The sequence below is a fragment of the Lucilia cuprina genome, chromosome 3, assembly GCF_022045245.1.
Source record: "Lucilia cuprina isolate Lc7/37 chromosome 3, ASM2204524v1, whole genome shotgun sequence".
Taxonomy (NCBI): Eukaryota; Metazoa; Arthropoda; class Insecta; order Diptera; family Calliphoridae; genus Lucilia; species Lucilia cuprina.
Genome location: NC_060951.1, coordinates 63,318,188 through 63,341,170, shown reverse-complemented (window position 1 = coordinate 63,341,170; position 22,983 = coordinate 63,318,188). Strand labels below are relative to the sequence as shown.

The 22,983-nt window shown below is 28.5% G+C and overlaps 1 protein-coding gene across 1 annotated transcript in view; it reads left to right on the top strand.

The window, feature by feature from the left end:
* The first annotated feature begins 629 nt into the window (after positions 1-629).
* Positions 630-22,983, top strand: part of LOC111691138 (LIM/homeobox protein Lhx1) — a 102,881-nt gene continuing 80,527 nt past the window's right edge. The window contains exon 1 of the mRNA XM_023453783.2: positions 630-902. Coding sequence (XP_023309551.2) covers positions 860-902 — 43 coding nt within the window. The 5' untranslated portion in view covers positions 630-859. The remainder of the gene's footprint in view (positions 903-22,983) is intronic.

Below are 22,983 nucleotides of genomic sequence, written 5' to 3'. Positions count from 1 at the left end.
CATAGGTCATTTTCTCAACAACCACTTGTATTATAAAACTCTTTTTTAAAACTCCCTCTAAATAACACCAAACAAACGCCAACAACATCATTATTATTAAAACTTAATATCAGCATTAGCAGCAAAACCTTAAAAAAAACTCATCATTATCATCATACTCTAAAATAATTTCAATTACTCTCAAATATTAAATACGCATACCCACAAAACACAACCTATTTGCCTGGCAGCCTGTCTAACACCCTACCAAACCCACATTCTTACCGACTTTACCCCCTCATAACAGGAATTTATAGAAAAAAATCCTTTAACTACAAACATTAAATAAAATTGTAGATTTTTTTGCGCGCGCTAATTAACGTCAACAAAAATATAAAAACAACAACAACAAAAAGTTTAAAAACAACCTACTCGTGTTTAAAATAAACGCCGCCGTCTAACTTGTTCCTTTTACTTCATAAAAAATAAGAAAAAAAAGTGTAATAAAAATATCTAACAAAAAAAACCTGTTGGCAATTTAAAAGAAAATTCAAATTCACAATAAAAAAATATTTAAAACCAAAGTTTGTGCAAAATATTCTAAATAAAATAATTAAAACCAAAATTTTTTGTTAATTAAAAAATTTAAAAAATTTGTTTTTAAACAAAATATTATTCAAAAAAAATTTGCCCTAAAAACCCCTCCAAAAAAGTGCAAAAAAAAATACAAAAATAAATTCTCTTATAAACCTGCTATAATTTGTTTAACAAAATTCTTACCGAAGTAACTAAAGCGCCCCTTAGGGCTGTCGCGTTGGCGTCATTTTTGGGCGACGGTTTCGCCGCCCTCGGCTCAAGAGCACCGCCGGTTAAGGATCTAATGGCGTTTGGTTCGGTTTTACACAACAATCAACACAATATAGGTGAGTGTGTGTTTATTATTTACATACATATATAGGTATTTGTTTAATTGTATATATGTGTGTCGGTGTGTGCAGTTAAAACAAGAAACCAACAAACTGTCAAAACTTTTTTGTTGCCTTTTTCCGCAAGAAAAAAAAAACTTTTTAATTACGAGAAAAAAACGGCAAAACTTTTTGAACTTGATTTTGGCTTAAACTGTTATGAAACCATAGATTCTGGGGTCAATATTTGTTTTATTGCTCAACAGATTTATAAGAACAAGTTTGTAATTGTTTAAATTTTGTTTAAACAAAAATTGCCGAATTTTGTATAATTTTTAAACTTTTCGTATAAAAAAGAAATTCAAATCTTTTAAAACGTTTTTTTAATAAAATACAAAATATACAAATTTTTGCATAAGATTTCAAACATTTTTTCTGAAACTTAAATTTTTGAAAAAAAAATTGCATTTGAATGTTCAAGAATTTGCGACACTAGACCGACGCAAATCTTGTTTGCGGATTAAATACAATAATGTTATAGGTATATGTTCGAAATTATGAACTTCAGAACTTGTTTTTTGGATGCTTCAGTTTAAATTTGTCAATCTCAGAATTCATTAAAACATTAGATCTAGTTTATATTTTAAGCGATTTTGGTTCTAAATTGTTCAGATTTGGAGTAATTTTAAAGAAATCTATTATGATTTTAATTTTAAGCAAATTTTCTTAACTGGTTCATAAAGTTTATAGTATACGAATGTATTACTACTTACAAAACCAGTACCAAGGTTGCTAGTCAAGTATCCAAAAAAGAAAATTTTTCGTTTTCCGTCGGATAAGTTTCTAGCGAAAGTTGTTTTCTGGATGTATATTTTAGTTTCCAAATTAAAAAAAAAAAACAACACAAAATCTTCAAGCTTAAAAATTGGGCTAATTCAACAGCATGTGTCTATAAATCCATTGGACAAAGAGAAATACGGTTGGCTAAGCGGTTGAATATGTGGTGAGAATCCTAGGGACTTCAACCACATGCTAAACATTCATTGGGGACGGCACGATCTATGCGTAATTGGCATTAAACCTGTTGCTCCATTCCGATAGTAGTGAGGTCACAACTATACACTCGCGGGGTCTTTGACCACATGCTGGACATTCATTAGAGACTGTACGATTGTGACTATTTGGTATTAAGCATGTTGCTCCATTCTAATATTAGATGTGCCAGAACTACTCCTGTTTACAGCGGCATGTTGTCATCTGTGTCTACTATTAGTGGTGGGCGACCACCAAGTACGACATTTAAGTGGTATCCTTCGACGGCGGAATTGATGACGTCCACATGCGAGGATTGATCTTTTGGGTCATGCACTTAACTGTGTATGTTCTACTGGTACGTTGTTTACAAGAGTTGAGTGAATGTTCGTTGAATGAGGATATCGGTGATTTGGAGGGTCTTGATGTAACAAAGTCTGATGTAGATTTTGGCATTAGTATTGTTTAGTCGGTAGTGAGGTAGTATTGCATTGCAAAGAAGATCTTCAATAGAAGGCGAAATAGGGAATAGTTAGGCAACGTGAGTTCGTGTGGGAAGAATGGACGTTGACGGACGAAGTGTATGTATGTTGTTGTGTAAATGTGTTGTATGGGATTACCAGTCGTTACCGGGTCATCGAAGGTCCTTCCTAACATGCATCGTTGTGTGAATGTGTTGTATAGGATTACCAGTCGTTGCCGGGTCATCGAAGGTCCTTCATGGCATGCTTCGTTGTAATATCTAACTGTGTGATATTGTTGGGATGACATCGGAGAAGAATCCATTTAGTCAACATTGTATTCCTTGATTAGGAGAACTTAGTTTCGAGGTGATTTGTAAGCAGCTCGTTACAGTTAGCTCATTTTTGAGGAAAATAAACAAAGTATAAAACTGGCAAATTTTATAACTGAATTATAAAAGACATTTTTAAATGATTTACTTATAATAACATAAGTAAGTAACTGATTATGTGAAAATTGTAAAAGTAATGTATACGGTAAATAGTTATCATTAAAAAGTAAGCCATTGAAACTTATGTTCTATTATCGCATAGCTTTTACAACTGAGTTTTTCTTAACTTTTTTAAATATTTCAAGTTATAATCCTGTAATTGAACTAATGTGTGATAATATCGTCAAAAGGACCCTTATCTTTTAGATGGCTTTAAAAGAAAAGTATTGAATAGAAATGCAAGAATAAAAAGTATAAAATGTGAAGTGCTTGCTTTTGATCCTTAAGGATATTTTTAAAAACATACAGTTTGATTGTAATATTCCTTCGGAAAGTACTTTTTATGATTTCCATTTCATTCCATTTTAAATATTTTACGTTTTTTGTAAAACCCCGAAAGTTTTAGCAGCCAAATAGTTTATCATATTTAAGAAATTTAAAGCCAAAATTTAAATCCACAGGCTAATAATTTAAATCTTATAAATCTCTAGCAAATAAATTACAATTCAAGCGGTTTCACAAATATACAAAAACATTACTTTAAACTCATATGAAAACAGCAAATTGAACAAAACCTCTCTAACACAGATTTATATCAGAACAATGATCAGTTTTCTATTGCTGTTTCTAGTTTTACATAAAATGTATAGAAATCATCAACATCATCTAACAGCCACAAAAGATGAATAAACTAGACAAGAAGGCAGGCAGGCAGCAAGGCTCACAGTTAGATAGACAAGCCAGTGAATGTACATAAATGCTGCTAGTAGCAGCAGTAAACAGCAGGCCTCTTTAACTTTAACTTACAGCAGCAGTAGTGTAGTAAATAAAATACTTTTCTTTGAAAGAAAATCCTATTTATTTATGTTTTTTTTTTGCCAACAACTAACAAAAGAAATAAAATTTCTTTACAAAAACTAAACAAAAGTGTAAAAGAAAACAACAAAAAGCTTAGCTTAAGGCTGCCTTCAGAGTTACATGTTTAAGACTTAAAATACACGCGCGGACATTTATTAATAAATCCTTGGATTTTTTAACCAAGAGGGAAAAGAAAAAAAATAAATGGCTGTTAACACATTTTAAGCCATATATTAGTTTAAACTGTTTTTTACAGAAAGAGTTTAAATCGATCATGTGTTTAGGATTTTAAAAACCCTTTTTTTTTGTAAAGTTTTTATGACTTTTCAGTAACACACTTTATTGGCTAAAATAAAAAAAATTGGCTGTAAAATTTATGTTATTTTTATGTAAAGCTCCTTTTTATAGTTTTATTTCTACTCTTTTTTTTTTTTTGTTTTGCTAAAATTTTACTACTTTCAACATTACAACGCCTTCTGTTTGTCTTGTTAAAGTCATAAATATAGTTGATGGTGGGGAAATATTTAAATATTAAAGACCAAACATTAAGCCATTCATTTATCCTTTTTTGCAGAATAATAAAATAAAAATTATAGATTTTTTTCGGTTTAACAAAAAATGAACATCCTTAAAGATCAATAAAATTTTGTTGTAAAGAATTTCTTAGTTTAAAAAAAATTAACGTATAGGGTCTTATTCATAAACTTTTTTAAATCAAATTTTCATCCTAAATCTATAGTCCCCTTAACCATTTAAAAAATGTTTCTCAATAAGGGGCGGTTAAGGTATAAAAAGAGTTATAAACAAGAAATATTTCCCTCAAATGAACTAAAGAAACACGCGGGCAAAAACATGTTTGTGGTAACAATGTTCTAATAGCAACATGTTATGATTAATATTATGATTGTTGTCTAAACATATTATGGTTCTTGTAAGAATTCTTTTATATCATATTATGACTATGAACACGGTTGAAATATTTTATCATAATATTGTTATACGTGATTATATTATGATCCAATGCAATTATACAAAACACGCACACAGAAACGAAAAAAATAATGTATATGGAAAGTTTGTGTCAAAAGTTTTTTCGTTGTTTAAATGGTTGTAAATAACATAATATGTTTTCATTGTAATCATTATTTAGTTCTTGTAAAAATAATTATGTTTCAGTGAATCATATTTTTAATTTATAATTGCCATAAACATGAACATTTTTACAGTAACTGAAATGTTGTTGAAATCTAATTAAAAAACCAATTATATATTTTTAAAATACATAATTGTTATATTGTTACAGTAAACCTATTATAGTTGTAGTAACCATATCGAAGCAGGTTTTTTTCTCTGTGTAAAAGTATCAAAATTTATTAAGGATATTTTATATGTCTGTAGAAGTAGGTAAAATTTAAAACTAGTTCAAAAATACTTTTGTACTAAAAAAGTACTAAATACTAATAACAATTAATTTGAAAAGAGTAAAATTTTCTATAAAAATTATTAAAATTTTAAATTGATTTTTTTTTTAAATCAAATAATCATCACTTTTTTTCTATTCTATTCCACCATAACAGCAGGTTATTTCTTTTTTTAACTTGAAACATGTGATTTTCAAAAAAATTCCTAATAAAATCTTCTACTTGATGAACTGTTTACACATGTCAAGAAAATTATAAACGTATCTAGAAAAGAAAAGAATACATTCTTAACAACACTCTTCAACTCTAGTATAGAATACTTCAACAAGAATAATAAACATACTTAGAAGATTCATGGACAGACAGTTCGTCTGTCGTTTATATTCTGCTCACATTTTCACTATATATATAAAAAAAAACCGAAAGAAATAAAGAAGAAGGAAAAAACACACACACACACCAAACACAACCCAGATGACCGCAACTAAATGCAATTCGTTACGTATCGCTCGACAATGAACAAATGAAATATTCATCATCAATAAGAAATTTCATACATACAAGTTCTCTGGAGGATGAGTGAAGGTGATGTTGAGGTTGAGACTGAAATGCTGTTTCAACGTTAACAAAAAAAAAAACATTCACAATTATAAATCGCGTCAAGACACAGCAGTAGTTCTCGCGTTAAATTCCTAAAATATAAAAAACTTAAACTGAGGAAAAAAATCAGCTTGAAAAAGAAGAAATTATAGAGGTTGTTTAAAAACAATTCACACTAAGTCTGTCTGTCTATCTTTTTTTTTTTGTTTAAAAGAGAGAATGAGTTTTTACAAATATATATAAATTTTAAAAAGATTTTGTTTGTAAACTCAGCACAGAATTAGATATTTAAGGATTAATGCTAAAATTATGTAATTGATTCTTTATGTAAAAAGTAACAGGTCTTTTCTCTATTGATGGTTGGAGATTTTAATTAGAACCATAAGCCAATTAAAACCTGATTTTTATTTTTAGTTGCAGTAAAATATTTTAAAAACACATTTTTGCAGCAAAAAAGTACTACTTTTTCTAATCTTCACAATTAAAAAGAAGGTACACAAAGGGAAATAGAAATATACACGACTGGTAACAAATTGTCACCAAAGTGTGTATAATTTTTCAATAACATCCATTGTCAAAGTATATTCATACATACGACAATACTATGAAAACGTAACGTTGTCAATATAGCAACAATTCGTTGATGCATTTTAAATTTTATTCACATCCGGGCGTGTGTATTCTATAATAAATTTTCCGACCCTGTCCTTTCAAATGGCGGAGTCGATTAACTTATGTCCGTCTATCTATTTGTCACTGCCTATGTTGAAATCAGTTTTCAGAAGACCTCAGATATCTTCGAGATATGCAATTAAAATGTTTGTTATATTGACGAAAAAGTTTGTTAAAACAATTAACTGTATGAATTTTAATGTTAAACCATTAGCATTGTACTTTAGTTACGATTTGAAAACTGTATTTTTTAACTTTAATGTACAATTTAAATTATACATTTGAAAATAATTATGCAAAAAAAGTTCTAAACAAACTACTTATTGCTACCGACTTTATTGTAAACTTAAACAAACAGCCGCTTAAAATGTTATGTAAAAAAAACTATTTTTTTCACAAGTGGCACGCAATTAATGGCAAATCATAAAATGACTTAATTGATATTTTTACAACTTGTTGAATACCGCTCAAATAAACAAAAAAACAACTCACAAACTCAGCATGGACATCGGAAAATAAACGACCAACAACTTTTCAAATATTTTACACAAACACACACACACACACATTAACTAACAACAAAAAAGCACCTACATTTAAATGTTTTTGTCAACGTTTAAATAAAATTTAAAACAAGCCGCCAGATTTTATTATTTAAAGCAAAAATTATTAATAACAAATTTTGTTTTCTTACAACTAAACAAAAAAAAAAGATCAAACAGAAAAATTCTATTAAAAATGTGAGACGCCACAGCAACAGAACTCCACCAAAAGCACAGATGTTAATGACACACGATGACAATTTACTAAAACAAACCTTCACATACACACACACGCAAGCACGCAACACTCAGACTCAATGAAAAAAATGAAAGGATTAAAAACTTTTAAACTTTAAAAGAAAGGAAATACCTTTTAAAAAGTGACAATTCTACAAGATACTCACTCCTAAACACCAGCAACACAGAATTAATAAAATATTAAAAATGGGTTTTCAATAAAAACCCATAATAAATGACCATGTTAAGCACTTGAAAAAAAATCTTATAGTTTTGATAGTTAGAGCGCCGCCGCAAACGGGTTGTTAACTAAAGGGAGAGACAAAAAAGTGTGGAAATAAAGCGCCTCACAGATTTAAAGAAAAAAAAACATGATGTTTAACAAAAGCGACACACACACCGGCGGTTCTTTTTACAAAACAAAAAAATATGTATATATATTCACCTTTTCTTGACTTCATACAACCAACACATTACACGCATCATTATTATTTGACAATCAGTAAGAGGAAAAAAAACTGAGGGACCCAACAGAAAATATAAAAAAAATTAACAACGCCATAGTGTTCCTCTTTAACAAGAAAAAAAAAGCGCATCGTATTGCTTTTCCATATATAAGCGTGTATTATTGATGATTATGATGATGAGCAGCGTTTTGCTTAACAATAATTAATGATCATTATTATGTAAGTTAGCCGATCATCGACAACAACATCAGCCACATTTATTATTATTGATCATTTTCCGATAATGATGTTCCATAACATTTTTAACGACAAATTATATGAGTAGTTTTTGTTGTTGTTATTATTAATTTTTCTTTGTTACGTTTGGTCCATCTAAAGAAGCTTGTTGGGAGGGTTTTTAATAGAAGTTTTTTGGGAAAAACAAGTACTACACATGAATTAGGTTTTGTATTAGGAGTGGAAAATTCATGATTTAGTCAATAGTTTATAAGCTAGTCAATAGTTTAGTTCAGAGACTAGTCCATTGAATACTATATTGACTAGTATATGTACAGAGGAAACAAGAATTATATACATCTGGTATCAAATTGACACCAAAGTGTTATAATTTTTCAACTACATTCGTTGTCTAAGAATGTACATACGTATGAAAACAGTCTAACGCGACGTTGTCAACACTGCAACAATTCGTTGTCGAAATCTAAATTTTATTCACATCCATTGTCTAAATATAAGTATTGATAACGGATTGTTGTCAATAGTGAGGTTATTGCTGCGTTTTTTAACAACATAGTTATGTCGTACGTATGTATATACTTTGACAACGGATGTTATTGAAAAATGATGAACACTTTGGTGTTAATTTGGTACCAGGTGTGTATATTTCTTTTTTCATTTGAGTAGACTAGTTAAAAGACATATCAATAGAATAGTTAATAGGATAGTCCAAAGACAAGTCAATAGAATAGTCCGTAGACTCATCCATAGACTAGTCCAAAGAATAGTCAATACATTATTTCATAATCTAGTCAATGAACTAGTTAATAGAATACTTTGTAGATCAATGGACTAATCCATAGACTCGTCTATATACTAGTCCGTAAATCATTCAATAGACTAGTCTATGTACTAGTCTGGTCGTCTGGGACTATCTGGTCCCATTTCTGAACCACTGGATTCGGAATCTTGCATACGTTCAATAGCGGCCGATGTGAAAGGCAACTGTTTGCGTCTGCGCAATCTTTTGATTTCCTCGCGTATGTTTCGTGACATCTTGTCCGGCGACATTTTCGTTAGAATATTGGCCTCAGCAAACGGACTGGGTTGAGGTTCGCGAGCGAAACGTGTTGAGGGTGATTGAGGATTCGATAAACCAGGTAAAACGCCATCATGACCAGCTGAACTTGACTAGTCTATGCTTATTAAAAAGTCCATACTCTGGTCAATATTCTAGTCCGTAGATAATTCAATAGATTAGTATGTGTGCTAGTAAATAGGATGACAGGAGACTAGTCAATAGACTAAACAATAAACAAAAGTATATATTAGTCGAAAGACAAGTTCACTAGATCAGCCAATATACTAGTCTTTGTACATTCCATAGACTCCATAGTGTAGTCAATGAACTAGTCGACTAGAAAATAGACAAGTTCACAGACTAATTAAAAGTCTATCGACGTTTCTAACAAGAGTCCAATCTATGAACTAGTATGTACAATGTCCTAGAACCTGCAAATGAGCTAGTGCATAATATAGTCCAGTATATAAATAAAAGGACTCCATTGGTGTGTCATCATGTATGTTTCTTTACGTCGACGTTGTAGAAATTTATGCAACAAAAAGTAACAAAATATGAAAAAAGTCTTGTAATACTTAAAAAAAATGTTGTAATTTGAATCAAAAACTAAATGACGAAATGAACTGATTTTTTTACAGTTTTATCAAAAAGATACAAGAGAGTCATAAAAATCTTTACTTTTTTATAAGCAATTCTGTGGTTACAAAGAATTGTAAATAACACCCAAAAACCATTTCATTTCCTTAGTTTTTTTTAGAAATTCCCCAATAAAAAACCAAAAAATATTTCAAACAAAAAAATCAAGCAAACATTTATAAAAAAGTATTTGATTTCATATTTTTTGGGTAAAAATTTATCGCAACATAAAACCGGAAGGTTAGAGAATTCCTAAGTCCACCTTACATTTATCTTCAACAATGAATTTAATGTCAACATTGTTTTGCCAGCCAAACGCCAGCGAAAAAAACCAACACACAGACGCACACAAAAACGTTTGAACCCAAAAGATAAAAATACAAACGCGTAACACCAGCAGCCACAAAATTAAAGCCGATTCTGACTAAAAAACAGCACCGAGAGGAGTGTGTGAATGACTGTTTAAATGGTATTACAATTTTTGAGATTTTTTCATGAGAGTGAGGTTTTTTTGTTGTTGTATAGCCGCTTTGAACTGGTGTTGGATTACAACAGCAAAAAAAAAAAAAAAAAGAAAATAAAGAAACGACATTGTCAGTGTGGCAGCATCAGGCGGCGGCAACAGCAACATTAGCAGCACTAGTTAAAACCGATTTAATGTCACAGATAAGAAAGTTGACTTTTGCACACAACTGCAACATTTTCAAATTCTGGTCGCTATTTTTCCCACTTTTTTTTGTTTGTTTGTTATAGGGAGGGGGTTTTTTGTATTCACAAAAAGATCCCATTAGTTTTGCTTAAATCCACCAAAAGTAACCGCTTCATTCTATATATGAGTTTGTGTTTTTAAAAGGGTGTTTTTTCCTTCTTTTAGTTCTATAGCTGGTGTATATTTCACTTTGAATGGATATTCAAACGATTTTACGATTTTAGTTTATTTTGTGTACAAAAATGTGTGTGTGTGTGTATGTGTGCCTACGAATGTGTTTGCAATGTCTGAGATAATATTTTTTCACTGACACTAACATTACAAAGGACAAACTAAGTAGCAAGGAATACAAGTGAACAAAAACACACACAAACAAGAGCTACAAAAACGAGGCCATTAGAACAGAGATTTACGCGCTTTATGCAACATCTGATAATGCGGCTTAAAAAAATAAAAACTTAAGCAAAAAAAAAAAAAAAACCTACACAATTTTTTTATGTACAGAATTCAATGGGAAATTCTTAAAATCTTGTAGTAATACCATTTTTATGAGCCTCTAAGGTATGGGAAAATATTCTCCTTTTTTTTTTTTGGTCGATCTTCTTCCGTTTATACATTTATTTGATTTCCCATTAGATAAACTTTAACATTATGATGGACACAAAATGTTTGTCTTTAAAAGAAAAACATTTTATTTAATATTTTGTAGTTTTTATATTTGATTTTTTTCTTAAATAATAAAAAAAAGCTTAAAAGGGCAGCCATTTTGTCTATAATCAAGTTAGACAAAAAAAATATCAGTTTTTTTGATGAAATGACTTAAGTTGAGATAAGTATACAAAACATTTTTATAGAAGTATTTATATTTAAAAAGTTCTTTGTGTTTTCGAACATTTTCTTAAAACACTAGTCACTTGACTACTCATAAGGGGACAAGTGAGTAAGCAATTGTTTTAATAGTTGGCTATGCAATAAGTAAACAGTAAAATTTTGATAAACATTTATTAAAGGTTTATAGAACACATTTTGTATGAAAATTTCATTACAGACCGGAAATGTGGAAACCTTTCTAAACTCATATTAGCTCCATCTCATCTGAAATTTAGATATCCTGTAATTTAAGAAAACGCTGGTCCTTTTGACAACTTTATTTGTAAAATGTTGTCTGCCATCTATAAATCCATTTATTAACTTTAAAATTAAAATAATATCTGAAATAACTTCCTCCTTTCTTCTGAGATATTTTTAACTAAATCTTGAAAACTCTTGGTTTATGATATATTCATAACCTATATTACTCTAGCGCGGAGGATATAATGCTGTGTAAATATTGTTTATAATAAACAAAAATATAGCATCCACACCTATCTGACGATGTTCAAATCTACTTAAAATCACTTAGTCTTAGCGATGTCTGTCCATCCGTCAATTTCAACGCATGATAACTCAGCAACTACAAAAGATTTTAAAACAATTCAAAAGGAATTTTCATTGTCGGTGTGGTAGCAACATCGGCAGCACTATTTAAATCCGATTTAATATCACATTTAAGAAAGTTGTAAGTCTTTGTAAATTAAAAGAGAAATGTATAAAAAAAATCAGTTTTTGTTATATCAAGCGTTAGGTAGGAAGATATCGCGAAAAGAAAGATACACAGAGGGAAAAGACCTGTAGAAAGTTACCATAATTGTGAGCTTACCACGTTCGTTATCATTTAGACAACGGATTTTTATAAATTTTAGATTTCGACAACAAGTTCTTGCAATTTTAACAACGTTACGTTGTCTAACAACATAGAGCTGTCGTACGTAGGTATAAACTTTTTGGGTGTCGATTTGGTAGCAGGCGTGAACAATTGAAAAACGACTTTTTTCCCTCTGAGTAGGTATTTTTTTCTAATAAAACATTTGTTACGGTGTTTTAACTATTTGCTAGAAATTTCTTAGTAATCCATTCAAAAATATTTCAAATTTTGAGAGAAAATTTAAAAAATTTCCATTAACGATCTTATGTATTACCATTTACCAACAAAATCCCTAATTCTCAAACTTATAAAAGTAAAAAAGTGGACTGTGTCTGTGTCAATCAACAAATCAGCTGTCAACTGTTCATCTGTCAAATTGTTAGGCATTCAACAAAGTGTAAAACTTTAAAATTTTGCTTATCGAAATTGCAAATTTATTTAAATTTATATACATAGATATATTTTTTAAATATTTTCCAACATATTCATTGCTTTTGTGCTCTCAAGACCAACATTGAGTGCCAGTCTTTACAAAAAAAAAACTACTACTACGAATATATATTTACAATCTTTAAAACTGTTGAAATATTTAAAAAAATTTTACACGCTGTAACGAGTATTAAAAGCAGCATTATAATACGATTATAACATTAAAGCACACATGCATATGATTTAACAGTGAAAGGAAAACGAAATAAGAACATTACAAACGAAACTAATGCAAGAGAATTTAAATATAAATAAATTGAAAGAACTAGTAGGACAAAACTTTCTTTTTATACAAAAAAGTTTTTAAACAAAAAAAAAATTGAAATTTAGTTCTTAGTTTAAATGTTAAACTTCTCTATACCCATACAGGATCATAAGTTATCTGAGAATTAATTACACCATTTAGGAGATTTTCTTAATCTATACACATGTCTGCTAATCTATACTATGTCTGCTATTAACTGATGTCAAAGTGTTATAATTTCAGTAACATATGTTGTCAAATTACATTCATACGTACAACAATTAATGTAATGTTAAGAATGCAACGTTGTTAACATTGCAACAATTCGTTGTCGAAATCTTAATTTTATACACATCCGTTGTCTAAATGTTAACTAAAGTGTAAAGATGTTATTAAAAAATTAAAAACACTTTGGTGTCAATTTAGTACCAGGCGTGTATATTTATTTTTTCCTTCTGTGTACTTATTTATTGAATACTAACTGTCAATGTCTGGTGATTTTAATAATTTCAACTATTTTTTGAAAATGTATAAACAAAATATGCCAACAAATAATGTATAAAAAAAGTATATAAATGTGTGTGTGTATATTTAAAATCAGACAAAAAACATGTTTGCATATATATACATATAAAATGCATATATATATTGCATATAGATAGATACAATAAAGGCATATTTAAAATATGCACAAACAATAACAATAATAATAACAACAAAACCGAACGACCGACCAACCAAATAACAACAAACAAACAAATAATAATAACAACAACATCACTACATATATATAACCAAAATAATTTTTGCACACAAATAAAATTTTATATGAAATTTAAACAAAAATTATTAAGAAAATTTACATAAATTTTATTAGAGACTTATTTCTCTCTCTCTCTTTCTCTCTCGTAAATGTATTAAAATCATAAAAACATATTTATTGTTAAAAACGTCGTCAAAATATATAAATATTATTATTAGTATTTGTTATTGTGAAAATAATTTGCTTTTAATAATAATGATTATTAAGAAATTTATATGTTTTAAAATTTTTTTATTTTATTTAAAGTTTTTTTTGTTCAAAAAGTCTTAACTGTTGACTGTGTTGATAATTATGATGATATTGATGATTATTTATGCAAGCAAATGTGTCAAAATATTATTTAAATTCTTATTTATTAGAGTTTTTTTTGTAAGTGTAAGAATTATATTAAAAATATGTTTTTGTAAATATTTTAAATATTTTATTTGTAAATATTTTGTTAACATTGTGGTTTATTATATGAAAAAGTATCACTTTGATTTTTAAGTGCTTTTTTTATAGCTGTTTTGTAAGAAATTTTGTTGTTCACCTTCGTGAGTCATTTGTGATTTTATTTGTAATATTATGTTCATATACCTAGATATAACCGAGAGGTTTAAGCAGTGTTCGTCCGTCTGTGTTTCTGCTGAAATCAGACTGATATCTAAATATTCTCAGAATCAAAATATTCTTATTTAAAATCTACAAAATCCGCCTATAAATAACCGAGATATAAGCAATATTCCTAGACAATCTTTAAAAATTAAAATTTCGTAAGCAACATACAATTTAAAGCCGTGATACATGGTTGTCAGATCTTTCAGCGTTGTCAGTGAAATGTTCAGAAAATGTCTAATAATCGTCTGAACTTGTAATTTTTCTTTTGCAACGTTATCAGAAAAAGCATTACCGAAAACATTGCAAGACAAAATTTGTAAGTTGACAGTGTTATTAAACATTTTCTGCATATTTTACTGCCAATGCTGTAAGATCTAACAGCCGTGTATACATAGCATTACTTATACTTATTTAAAAGCCGTACGTGTGGATGTATGTGTGTGTTATTGCTTTGCGTATACCAGTCAATGCATCCGAAAAATCCACAAACTTCTAACCACCTTGTTTGCTCTAATTTATATTTCGTCGCCGATGAACTCTTTTTAACGTGGATGAAGATGAATCGTCACTTTATTGTCACCTTTGTAAGCGAGAGAGTTGACACTTGTAAAATATTAAGATTTTTGTTGTCTCTTCGTAATCTATGAGGTGACGATTGACTTGCTCTTAGGACAAGCTCATGTAGAAATAGCTAGTTATCTTGGTAGCCGGTGTAAGTTGTTGTTGTTTTTATTTCGTTATTGCTAAAGTAAGTTTTTGCTGGGTACAAACTAAAACCACTTTATTTTAAAACTCACGGTGATGACATTGGAAAAATTTACTTCCTCCTTCGCTTACAAATAGTTAATTAAAGAAGAACTTCCAATTTCACTTACAAAGAAGTTTTTAAGTAATTTATTTTCATTTTAATAATAAAAATATCTATACAAAGCAGGGACTTCAATTTGTTAGTCAAATGTTCTAGTCACTGCATTATAGTTTATTGCGCGTCAAATAATGGTTTTCGCAAAGAATCTAATTTTGTTTTCTTTTTTGTAAAACAAAATTCTTAACTCGCAGTTCTTTTTCTATTAGACTAAAAGATAGCAATTACTAGAGTACATCAAAGTAATGCAGACGGTAAGCCGGTAGTCATTAAGAAGTAATGGTTATATAAGTGAAACCTATTGCAACATTATCAGATTGAAAGATAGCAATTACTTAAGTACTTTAAAGTAATGCAGACGGTAAGCCGGTAGTTATTAAAAAGTAATGGTTATGTAAGTGTAACCCACTACCTTCTCAACTTTTTTTAGATAATTCAAAATAATTTTAATATTTTTTTCTTTCTTTCACCTTAAATTTAACAACATTGTTGTAAAACTGTTCTTGCGTTTTTCTAGCTTTAACTATAGTTAGTTAAGGTTGCGATGACACATTTTAACAGGGTTTATAAATCATTTTTAGATAAAAATCTAAAAAAGGCGTAATTAACCTTTGCAAGAAATATTTAAGTGTATTTATTCTCTGTTAAATACAAACAAATATAAAGGGTTAGTTAAACACAAGTTTAAGCTAATAATAAGGTAATGCAAAGCTTACAGAAAAATGTATTTATTAAGTAAAGTCTTTTACTAAAAGCTTTATCCCTATGTACCAAAATAATATTATGTTTTATAAAAGGTTTTTTTTACCAAAATTTGCTTTATAAAACTTTTATAAAATATATATATTTTTTCTTTTTTTTTTGAAAATCATGAATACCCTTAATATTCTTTAACTTTTTAAGTTGCTTTCAAAGGAATATAACATCAAAAGGACCCATGTTTATTTGTAATTAAGCCATTAATATGCGAACAAGCTTTTTTTCAAACAATTTATGGAATTTTACATTTATGTTTGTCTTAAATACTTGCCCATTTGATGTCATAAAAATTCAGCTGGTTAAATGTAATCGATTTATAATAATGGTGACATAATGAAGGCAAAAAAAACCGAAAAAGCTTTAACGAACGGCCGCCATTGATGAAGGTAATTAGGATCTAAGTAGAGTATAAATATCTAGAAACAATTTAACAAAATTTTTTAAAAATATTTAAATAAAAACAGCAATTTTTATTTAGCAAAGCCACTGGTGGGAATCGAACTCAGGGAATAGAACCTTAGCTTTTTAGGAAGTGACTGCCATTTTGGTTTTTCTAAATTTTTAGAAAATTTAGAAAAATTTTTTAACATTGATCCTTTAACAAAATTACTAGAGTGGAGAAGGAACTAAGTAAATTGTTGTTAACTTTATGCTGACTATGATTTTGTTGTTGTTATTGTTGCAGTTGTTGTTATTGTTGTTATTCTTGTGGCACATGATAATAATGGCAGCCAAACAATGGCTTGAAAAAACAGAAAACATTATAAATAATAAAAAGAACTGAACGAAAAAAAACTATTAACGTTGCAGCCCCAGAGTAACCAACAAAGAACTATAAAACACGGCTGAAACAGCAGCCACAGCATCAGCAACACAAGCAATATCAGCATCAGCCACTACTGTGATGGCTTCTTGTGCATAAGCGATGATACGAGTAGTAGTACAAATGAACGTAAGCTATAAGGAAAGAAAAAAGAAAAATGTTTTTCTTACAAAAAAAATCAACAGCAGCAGCAACAACAGAAATGCAAGCAACATGCTCAATAACAAAAAATATTGGGTGGTACGTGTTCAATGTTGCTTGTCCATGGTTGCAGCTTGTTGTGTTTGTTGTTGCATTCAATTTATATGGTTGATTCTCAAGCAAAGCCAACAACTACTTTAAAAATTGTTACTCTACTGCAATATTTAGTCTGTAAGAGTCGGCATTGGTTTTTTTTTCAAACATCAGCAACAAATGGATTGTATTTTTGGAGCCCTCTTTTTCTCCAGAATGTTTTTTTTTTAATTTTGTAAAAAACGGAATAACAAAACTATGTTAAGTTGTTGTACACATATAATTGTAGAAAAGGAAAAACACATACATACATGTACATGTAAAATTTTACAATGAAATTCATTCAGTTTTTAAAGTTTTATCTTACCTTAATTTGCTTGAAAAGAAAAAATAAGTATTTTTGTTGTTGTTTTGTTGTTGAAAAGAACTTGGAATTGAATGTTTTTCGAAACAGAATAAATTGAAAGAAATTTCAAACAGTAGCGCAATTGTAAAAAAATTTAATATTTTCTTATTGGAAAATTAGAGTTTAAAGTAAAACTTTGAATTAAAATAATAACTACCCAACAAAAACATTGAAAAATAAGCAAAAAATTTACCTACACAATAACATTTTGATTACGGAGATGACATTAGAGTCAAGTACTAAACACGAATTAGGTAAGTACTTACTACATAAAGTAAAGAATATTATTTTGTCTTTGAGAAGAAAAAACTTTTCTTCGAGAATACATCTTTCTGCGTCTTTTATTAGTTTTCCCAAAAAAAAAAATAACTTTTTATAGTTTGTGTTAAAAACAAAATTCAAAAACAAGTTAAGGTAAAAAGTATGTATTTACATAATATATTATTTGTAAGTAATTACTAAACACATTCTTAGTAATGCAAACGCTATGTGGTAGTACTTGAGAAGGATGTTGAGTAAGTATAAGTCACTAATCTATTTTTACTGGGTAAGTTTAAACTGCAGTTATAAAGTTAAACCAACCTGCAAAAACTCGGTAATGGCCTGTACTTACATTACCACTTACTTTTCAAAGACTACTACTTACCGTCTGCATTACTTTAAAGAGCTTTTAAATTGAGTTATATGTAAACAGATAAGTAATTACTTTTGCCTTTCTATTTACACATTTTATTGAATAGCAGACAGCTATCAACTGTTTTCAGACACACACAGAAAGAAAATAGCTTTACCATTTTTGGACGCAGTGATGTTTCAAGCGAACTAACTAACAAAAAGCCAAGGTTCATATTATGTTTGAAATTTTTAAAAAATTTCCTTAAATTAAAATTCAATCCAATTTCAAGAAAAAACTAAAACGTTTATTAAAGAAAACAAATATCTTTGTCACCCTTTTTATAGACTTCAAATAGATCAATGGACCTTTGAAGTCAGACCTAAATATTTGTAAAAAAAATCTTGTATTTAGAAAACAAAATTATTTGTTGTCACTGTAACATAAATATATGTATGTTTCCCTTATTTCTCTCAGTGTTTAAACATGTTTCCCATTATTATTATTTTTCTATTAAAGAAAAAAAATGCATGTTCTCCATAAGATAAGAAGTGAAAAAAATAAAATAAAGTAAAGCAAAATAAACAAACACACATTTTAAAGATACGAATACGAATTCTCGAGATATTGAGAAGCGTGTTTTGCTTGCAAAATACAACCAGATTTTTTTTCATCTTATTCCTGTACAACATACTACAAGTACTTGAATAGAATAAAATAATAAATAAAAAAAAAATAAAAGAAAATCTGTAAACATGTTAGGAAAAATAACAAAAGGGGGAATGGGAAGTAGGAGAGAAGAAGGGGAAGACGAATTGGCAAAATGTTTAAAATATAAACAGGCATTTTAAAGTATAATTTAAAAAAAAAATATAGAATTTTTACTAAAACTAAAGTTTAAAGACGAGTTTATGTAGCAAAGTTTTCACAAATATCTTATACTTTACCATGTGTAAACCATGTAAATAATGTAAAATTTTATTATATTTTAACTTTAAATGGAGTTATAAAGAAAATATTTTAATAATTTTTTAATTTTAACCATTTTTGACATTATGTAAATAATGTAAAGAATTGAAAATGTCAAGTAAAAAATGTAAATTTTTAATAAAAAATTAGGTTATTTAAAAATTCATAATTTTTGTGATAATTTTAAATGTTTACCTAAAGTAAATAATGTAAAATTAATCGAAAAATCTATTAACGAACTTAGTAAATGTAAAATAATAGTACAGCAGTTAAACATTTAAGAGATTCTTGTAAATAGTGAATTTTTTATTGAAAATGTTTTGTTGTTAGAATAGTAAACAACAAAACAACAAAACATAACTACATAATTTTCATTTTAAGTTGAAGTAATGTTAAACTTTTAAGGCTGTAGACAGTTTTACAAACATTTTACATCATGTAAAAATGTAAACAATTAAGCAATTTACGTTAAATAAGTTACATATGTAAATTTAACAAAATATGTAAACAATTAAATAAATCATGTAAAATAGATAATTTTAATAAAAATTTCTTTTTTTTTACTTAACGTAAACTATGTAAATAAAGGTCAAGTATGTAACTTTTAATAGGTAAACCTTAAATTGGAAACATTTTCTTTTCTTTACATTATGTAAACAATGTAAATAATTAACAAACAATCACATTCAAGATCTAAGTTATGTATCTAAAGTTGAAATATTAAACATAATGTACTTTACTTTAACCTCAAGTAAAATATGTAAATATGTAAGATTTCATTCTATATAAGAACTGTTTCTTATAAAAATACAATGCTATGATAAGCATTATTGCAAATATTGTACTTGTATGTGTATAAAAACCAATTCATATATGAAAGATATGTATGTATGTTTAGCAAGCACATATGCTTAAGTTTATATACTTTACATTATATGTACATATGTAGAAAAAAAAAGAAAATAATACAAAACCTAAGGAAGGCGTTTTATATGAAAAAAAGTTTTTTTTTTATATTTATACTGCGTTGAACAAACAAATGGCAGTTGAAAACGAAGACAGCAGCAGTTAGGCACGCAATATTGCAATGGCTGGCACTTTGTAGTTTTTTTCTGAATATTTTTCTTCTTGTTTTTATCTTGCCACGGCGATATACAGCAATTTTTACGTTTGTTTTGAGAGTGTGTGTGTTTATATATAGAATATTTGCTTTATGTATGTAAAAAAAAACTGAATAAATTTTGCATTTCTGTTTAAGAAATATTGTGGCAGCTTTTAAGAAAACAAAAGACACAAGTACAAAAAAAGGAAACATTTAGTTAAGAAGAAAAAAAAAACTTTTCTTATACGCGATAAGCTGTTTGTTAAATATATTCCTTTTCATTTGTTTTTTTTTTTCTTTTCGATTCTTTTGTTTTCTTTACTGCATTGCGAGTTTTGCCGCATGCCTCAAACTTTTATGCTGTTGGTGTGGCTGTCTTAACTTTTCTGTTGTAAAAGAAATATTTTTTTCGCAAAAATTTAACTGTGTGCTATTCATTCATTTGCTCTTCTATTCTATATAACGACAGACAGACAGACAAAAAGTCTAAATGTCTTCCAATAAAATTAAAAAAAAAAACACAAAAGCTAAAATGTCGTCAATTGTTGTTGTAGTTGCAGCAAGTTTAAAAATATACATATATTGTTTGCTTTAATTTGCAACATTTGTGTATCGTTGTGTAGATCTTTTGGATTTAAATTCATGGTTAAAGAAAAACATTTTGATGGCGTTTGTTTTGTATGAAAAAAATGGTTGAAAAAGAAAACAGCCGCCATGTTTTCTTAAGAGAACATGTTTTCTTAAGGATAAAAACAAATTTTATGTTTTAAAAAGTGACAACACTATGTTGTCAAACAGAACTTTGTGTTGCCAAATTGGCAATGGTTTGTCACAACGATACATTGACAAAATGGTTTCTCATGCACATGGGTTGCAACAACATCTAGGGACTTAACCGGTTGTTCGAAGTACGAATCCATCACACTGTGGTACACGTAGAGTTTTCTCTAAACATACCTGGACAAGGAAGAACAATTCAATGGTATCACTTGTATGTAGAAGATCATCATGCTTTCACCTAGCAAACTTATCATTTATATCCGACACACTCAAGGTAGAACCACATGCGATAGACTTGCGAATGAGGTTCTGTATCATTTACATTAAACACCAACCCATTTTCTACTCTTAGTCCCACAGTCACTCTTCTGTGGAGTATATGTTATAGATTTCACCAAACATCAGTCTTTTAACTGTCAGTTACTGTCAGTTTAAACCCACGTATTTGGGTTTAAACTACAGCCATTACATGGATTCCAAAGACGTGACATGACATTACCAGTCTATAGTCCCGGCAGACTAGATGTACTCTTTAACCCAGAATTTCAATACACCAAGATGAGGGTATTTCATTAAGGCCTCGGGGGAGGACATACATATATCTTTGCAATATATACAACTAACTTACAGAAATCACATTAAATTAAATTGCCTACTATTCTCTTTAAAAGTATAATTCTTTTGTTTTTCTTAAATATATTTTAAACAGTCATTCATTTGCTGAACAAATATCAATCATTCAATTTTTCAGCAGCAAATAAACATGAATATGTCTTAAATCAAAATCTGGACCAAAGAAAAAAATAATGTGAAAAAAAACTCTAAATTTCAACCAGAATGTTAAACAGTTTTATTTCCATTATTTGATGTGTACTTATCTTGGCTAAAAGATAATGAGAAATGTACTTGTGTTTTTTCATACTATTGCTACAACTAGTATAACATCACATCTCTGAAGAGGCAGAGTTAACATTGAGAAAAACAAAAAATTCCTTTACACAGCTAAAGGAGTTTACTAGAAATAGTGTAAGGAAGATTTGATCAACATTTAAAGGAGTCCTGTGTTTAAATACGGCTGCTTGAATTCTTTAACTTTTTCCACTATATACATAAGTATGTATTTGTTTAACTGTCATTGTTGCCAACACAATTCCTTTTTATGTATTTTTCCAATACCTCCTTAGTTGGCTGTTCAGTTGAGTTTGTCGTTTAGTTGTGTTTTTTTCGCTTTTATTTGTTGTCTACTGCAAATTCTGGCATTTACATTTTAGTCACGTTTCACTGAAGTCCAATATCAGAAATGTTTTATTTTTTTGCTTTTATTTCTTACGTGAAGTATCAAGGAAAATGTGCTGCATAGAAAATATCATCCATTCATGTGTTGGCTTTGGAAAAAAAACTCGGAAAATATAAGCAAAAAAAGTTTTTATAAAGAGCGAAAAAATAACAATGGTCGCTTTGGTAGAGGACAGAGTTTTAAAAGAATCAAAATATTTAGAAATATTCAGGTTGGCTTTTCTAGTTTAAAGTAATACTAAAAAATCGTATCAGTGATCTTCACAAGTATCACAACGCTAACAAATCCTACTCCCAATATCATAATAAACTTTAAGAAAAACTTAAGAAAAATGTATCAAAAATGTAGAAATGTTAGACTTTTTTACCCAAAATTATTTTCTTTTTATAAATAAGATCCTTAGTAAAATAGTACCAAATTCAGTGTTTATTTCCCATTTAAGTCAAAAATTAAGAAAAGTTCCAGAACCCGGCAAAAAAGTACCAAAAATTTTCTCTTTTATAAGAGGAAAAGTAAAAAATTAAGAAATTACTTTTAAATAATTTTTTTTTTTAAATAATACAAAAACCGATTTAAAAATAAAATAATACAAATATGAACTTTTTGGAAATTGGTAGTAAAAATACTACTTTTTGGTAAAAAGGTAGAAAAAATACTACACTTTTAAAAAGTGCTAAAAATGTGAAAAGCAATAGAAAACAATGTAAAGAAACACTTTTTATAAAAAAATTTTAAATTTTCACTTTATTAAAAAAGTAGTAGAAATACTACTTTTTTTTAAAAAGTGACAAAAATGTGAAAAGCAATAGAAAACAATGTAAAGAAACACTTTTTATATAAAAATTTTAAATTTTCACTTTATTAAAAAAGTAGTAGAAATACTACTTTTTTAAAAAGTGCTAAAAATGTGAAAAACAATTGAAAACAATAT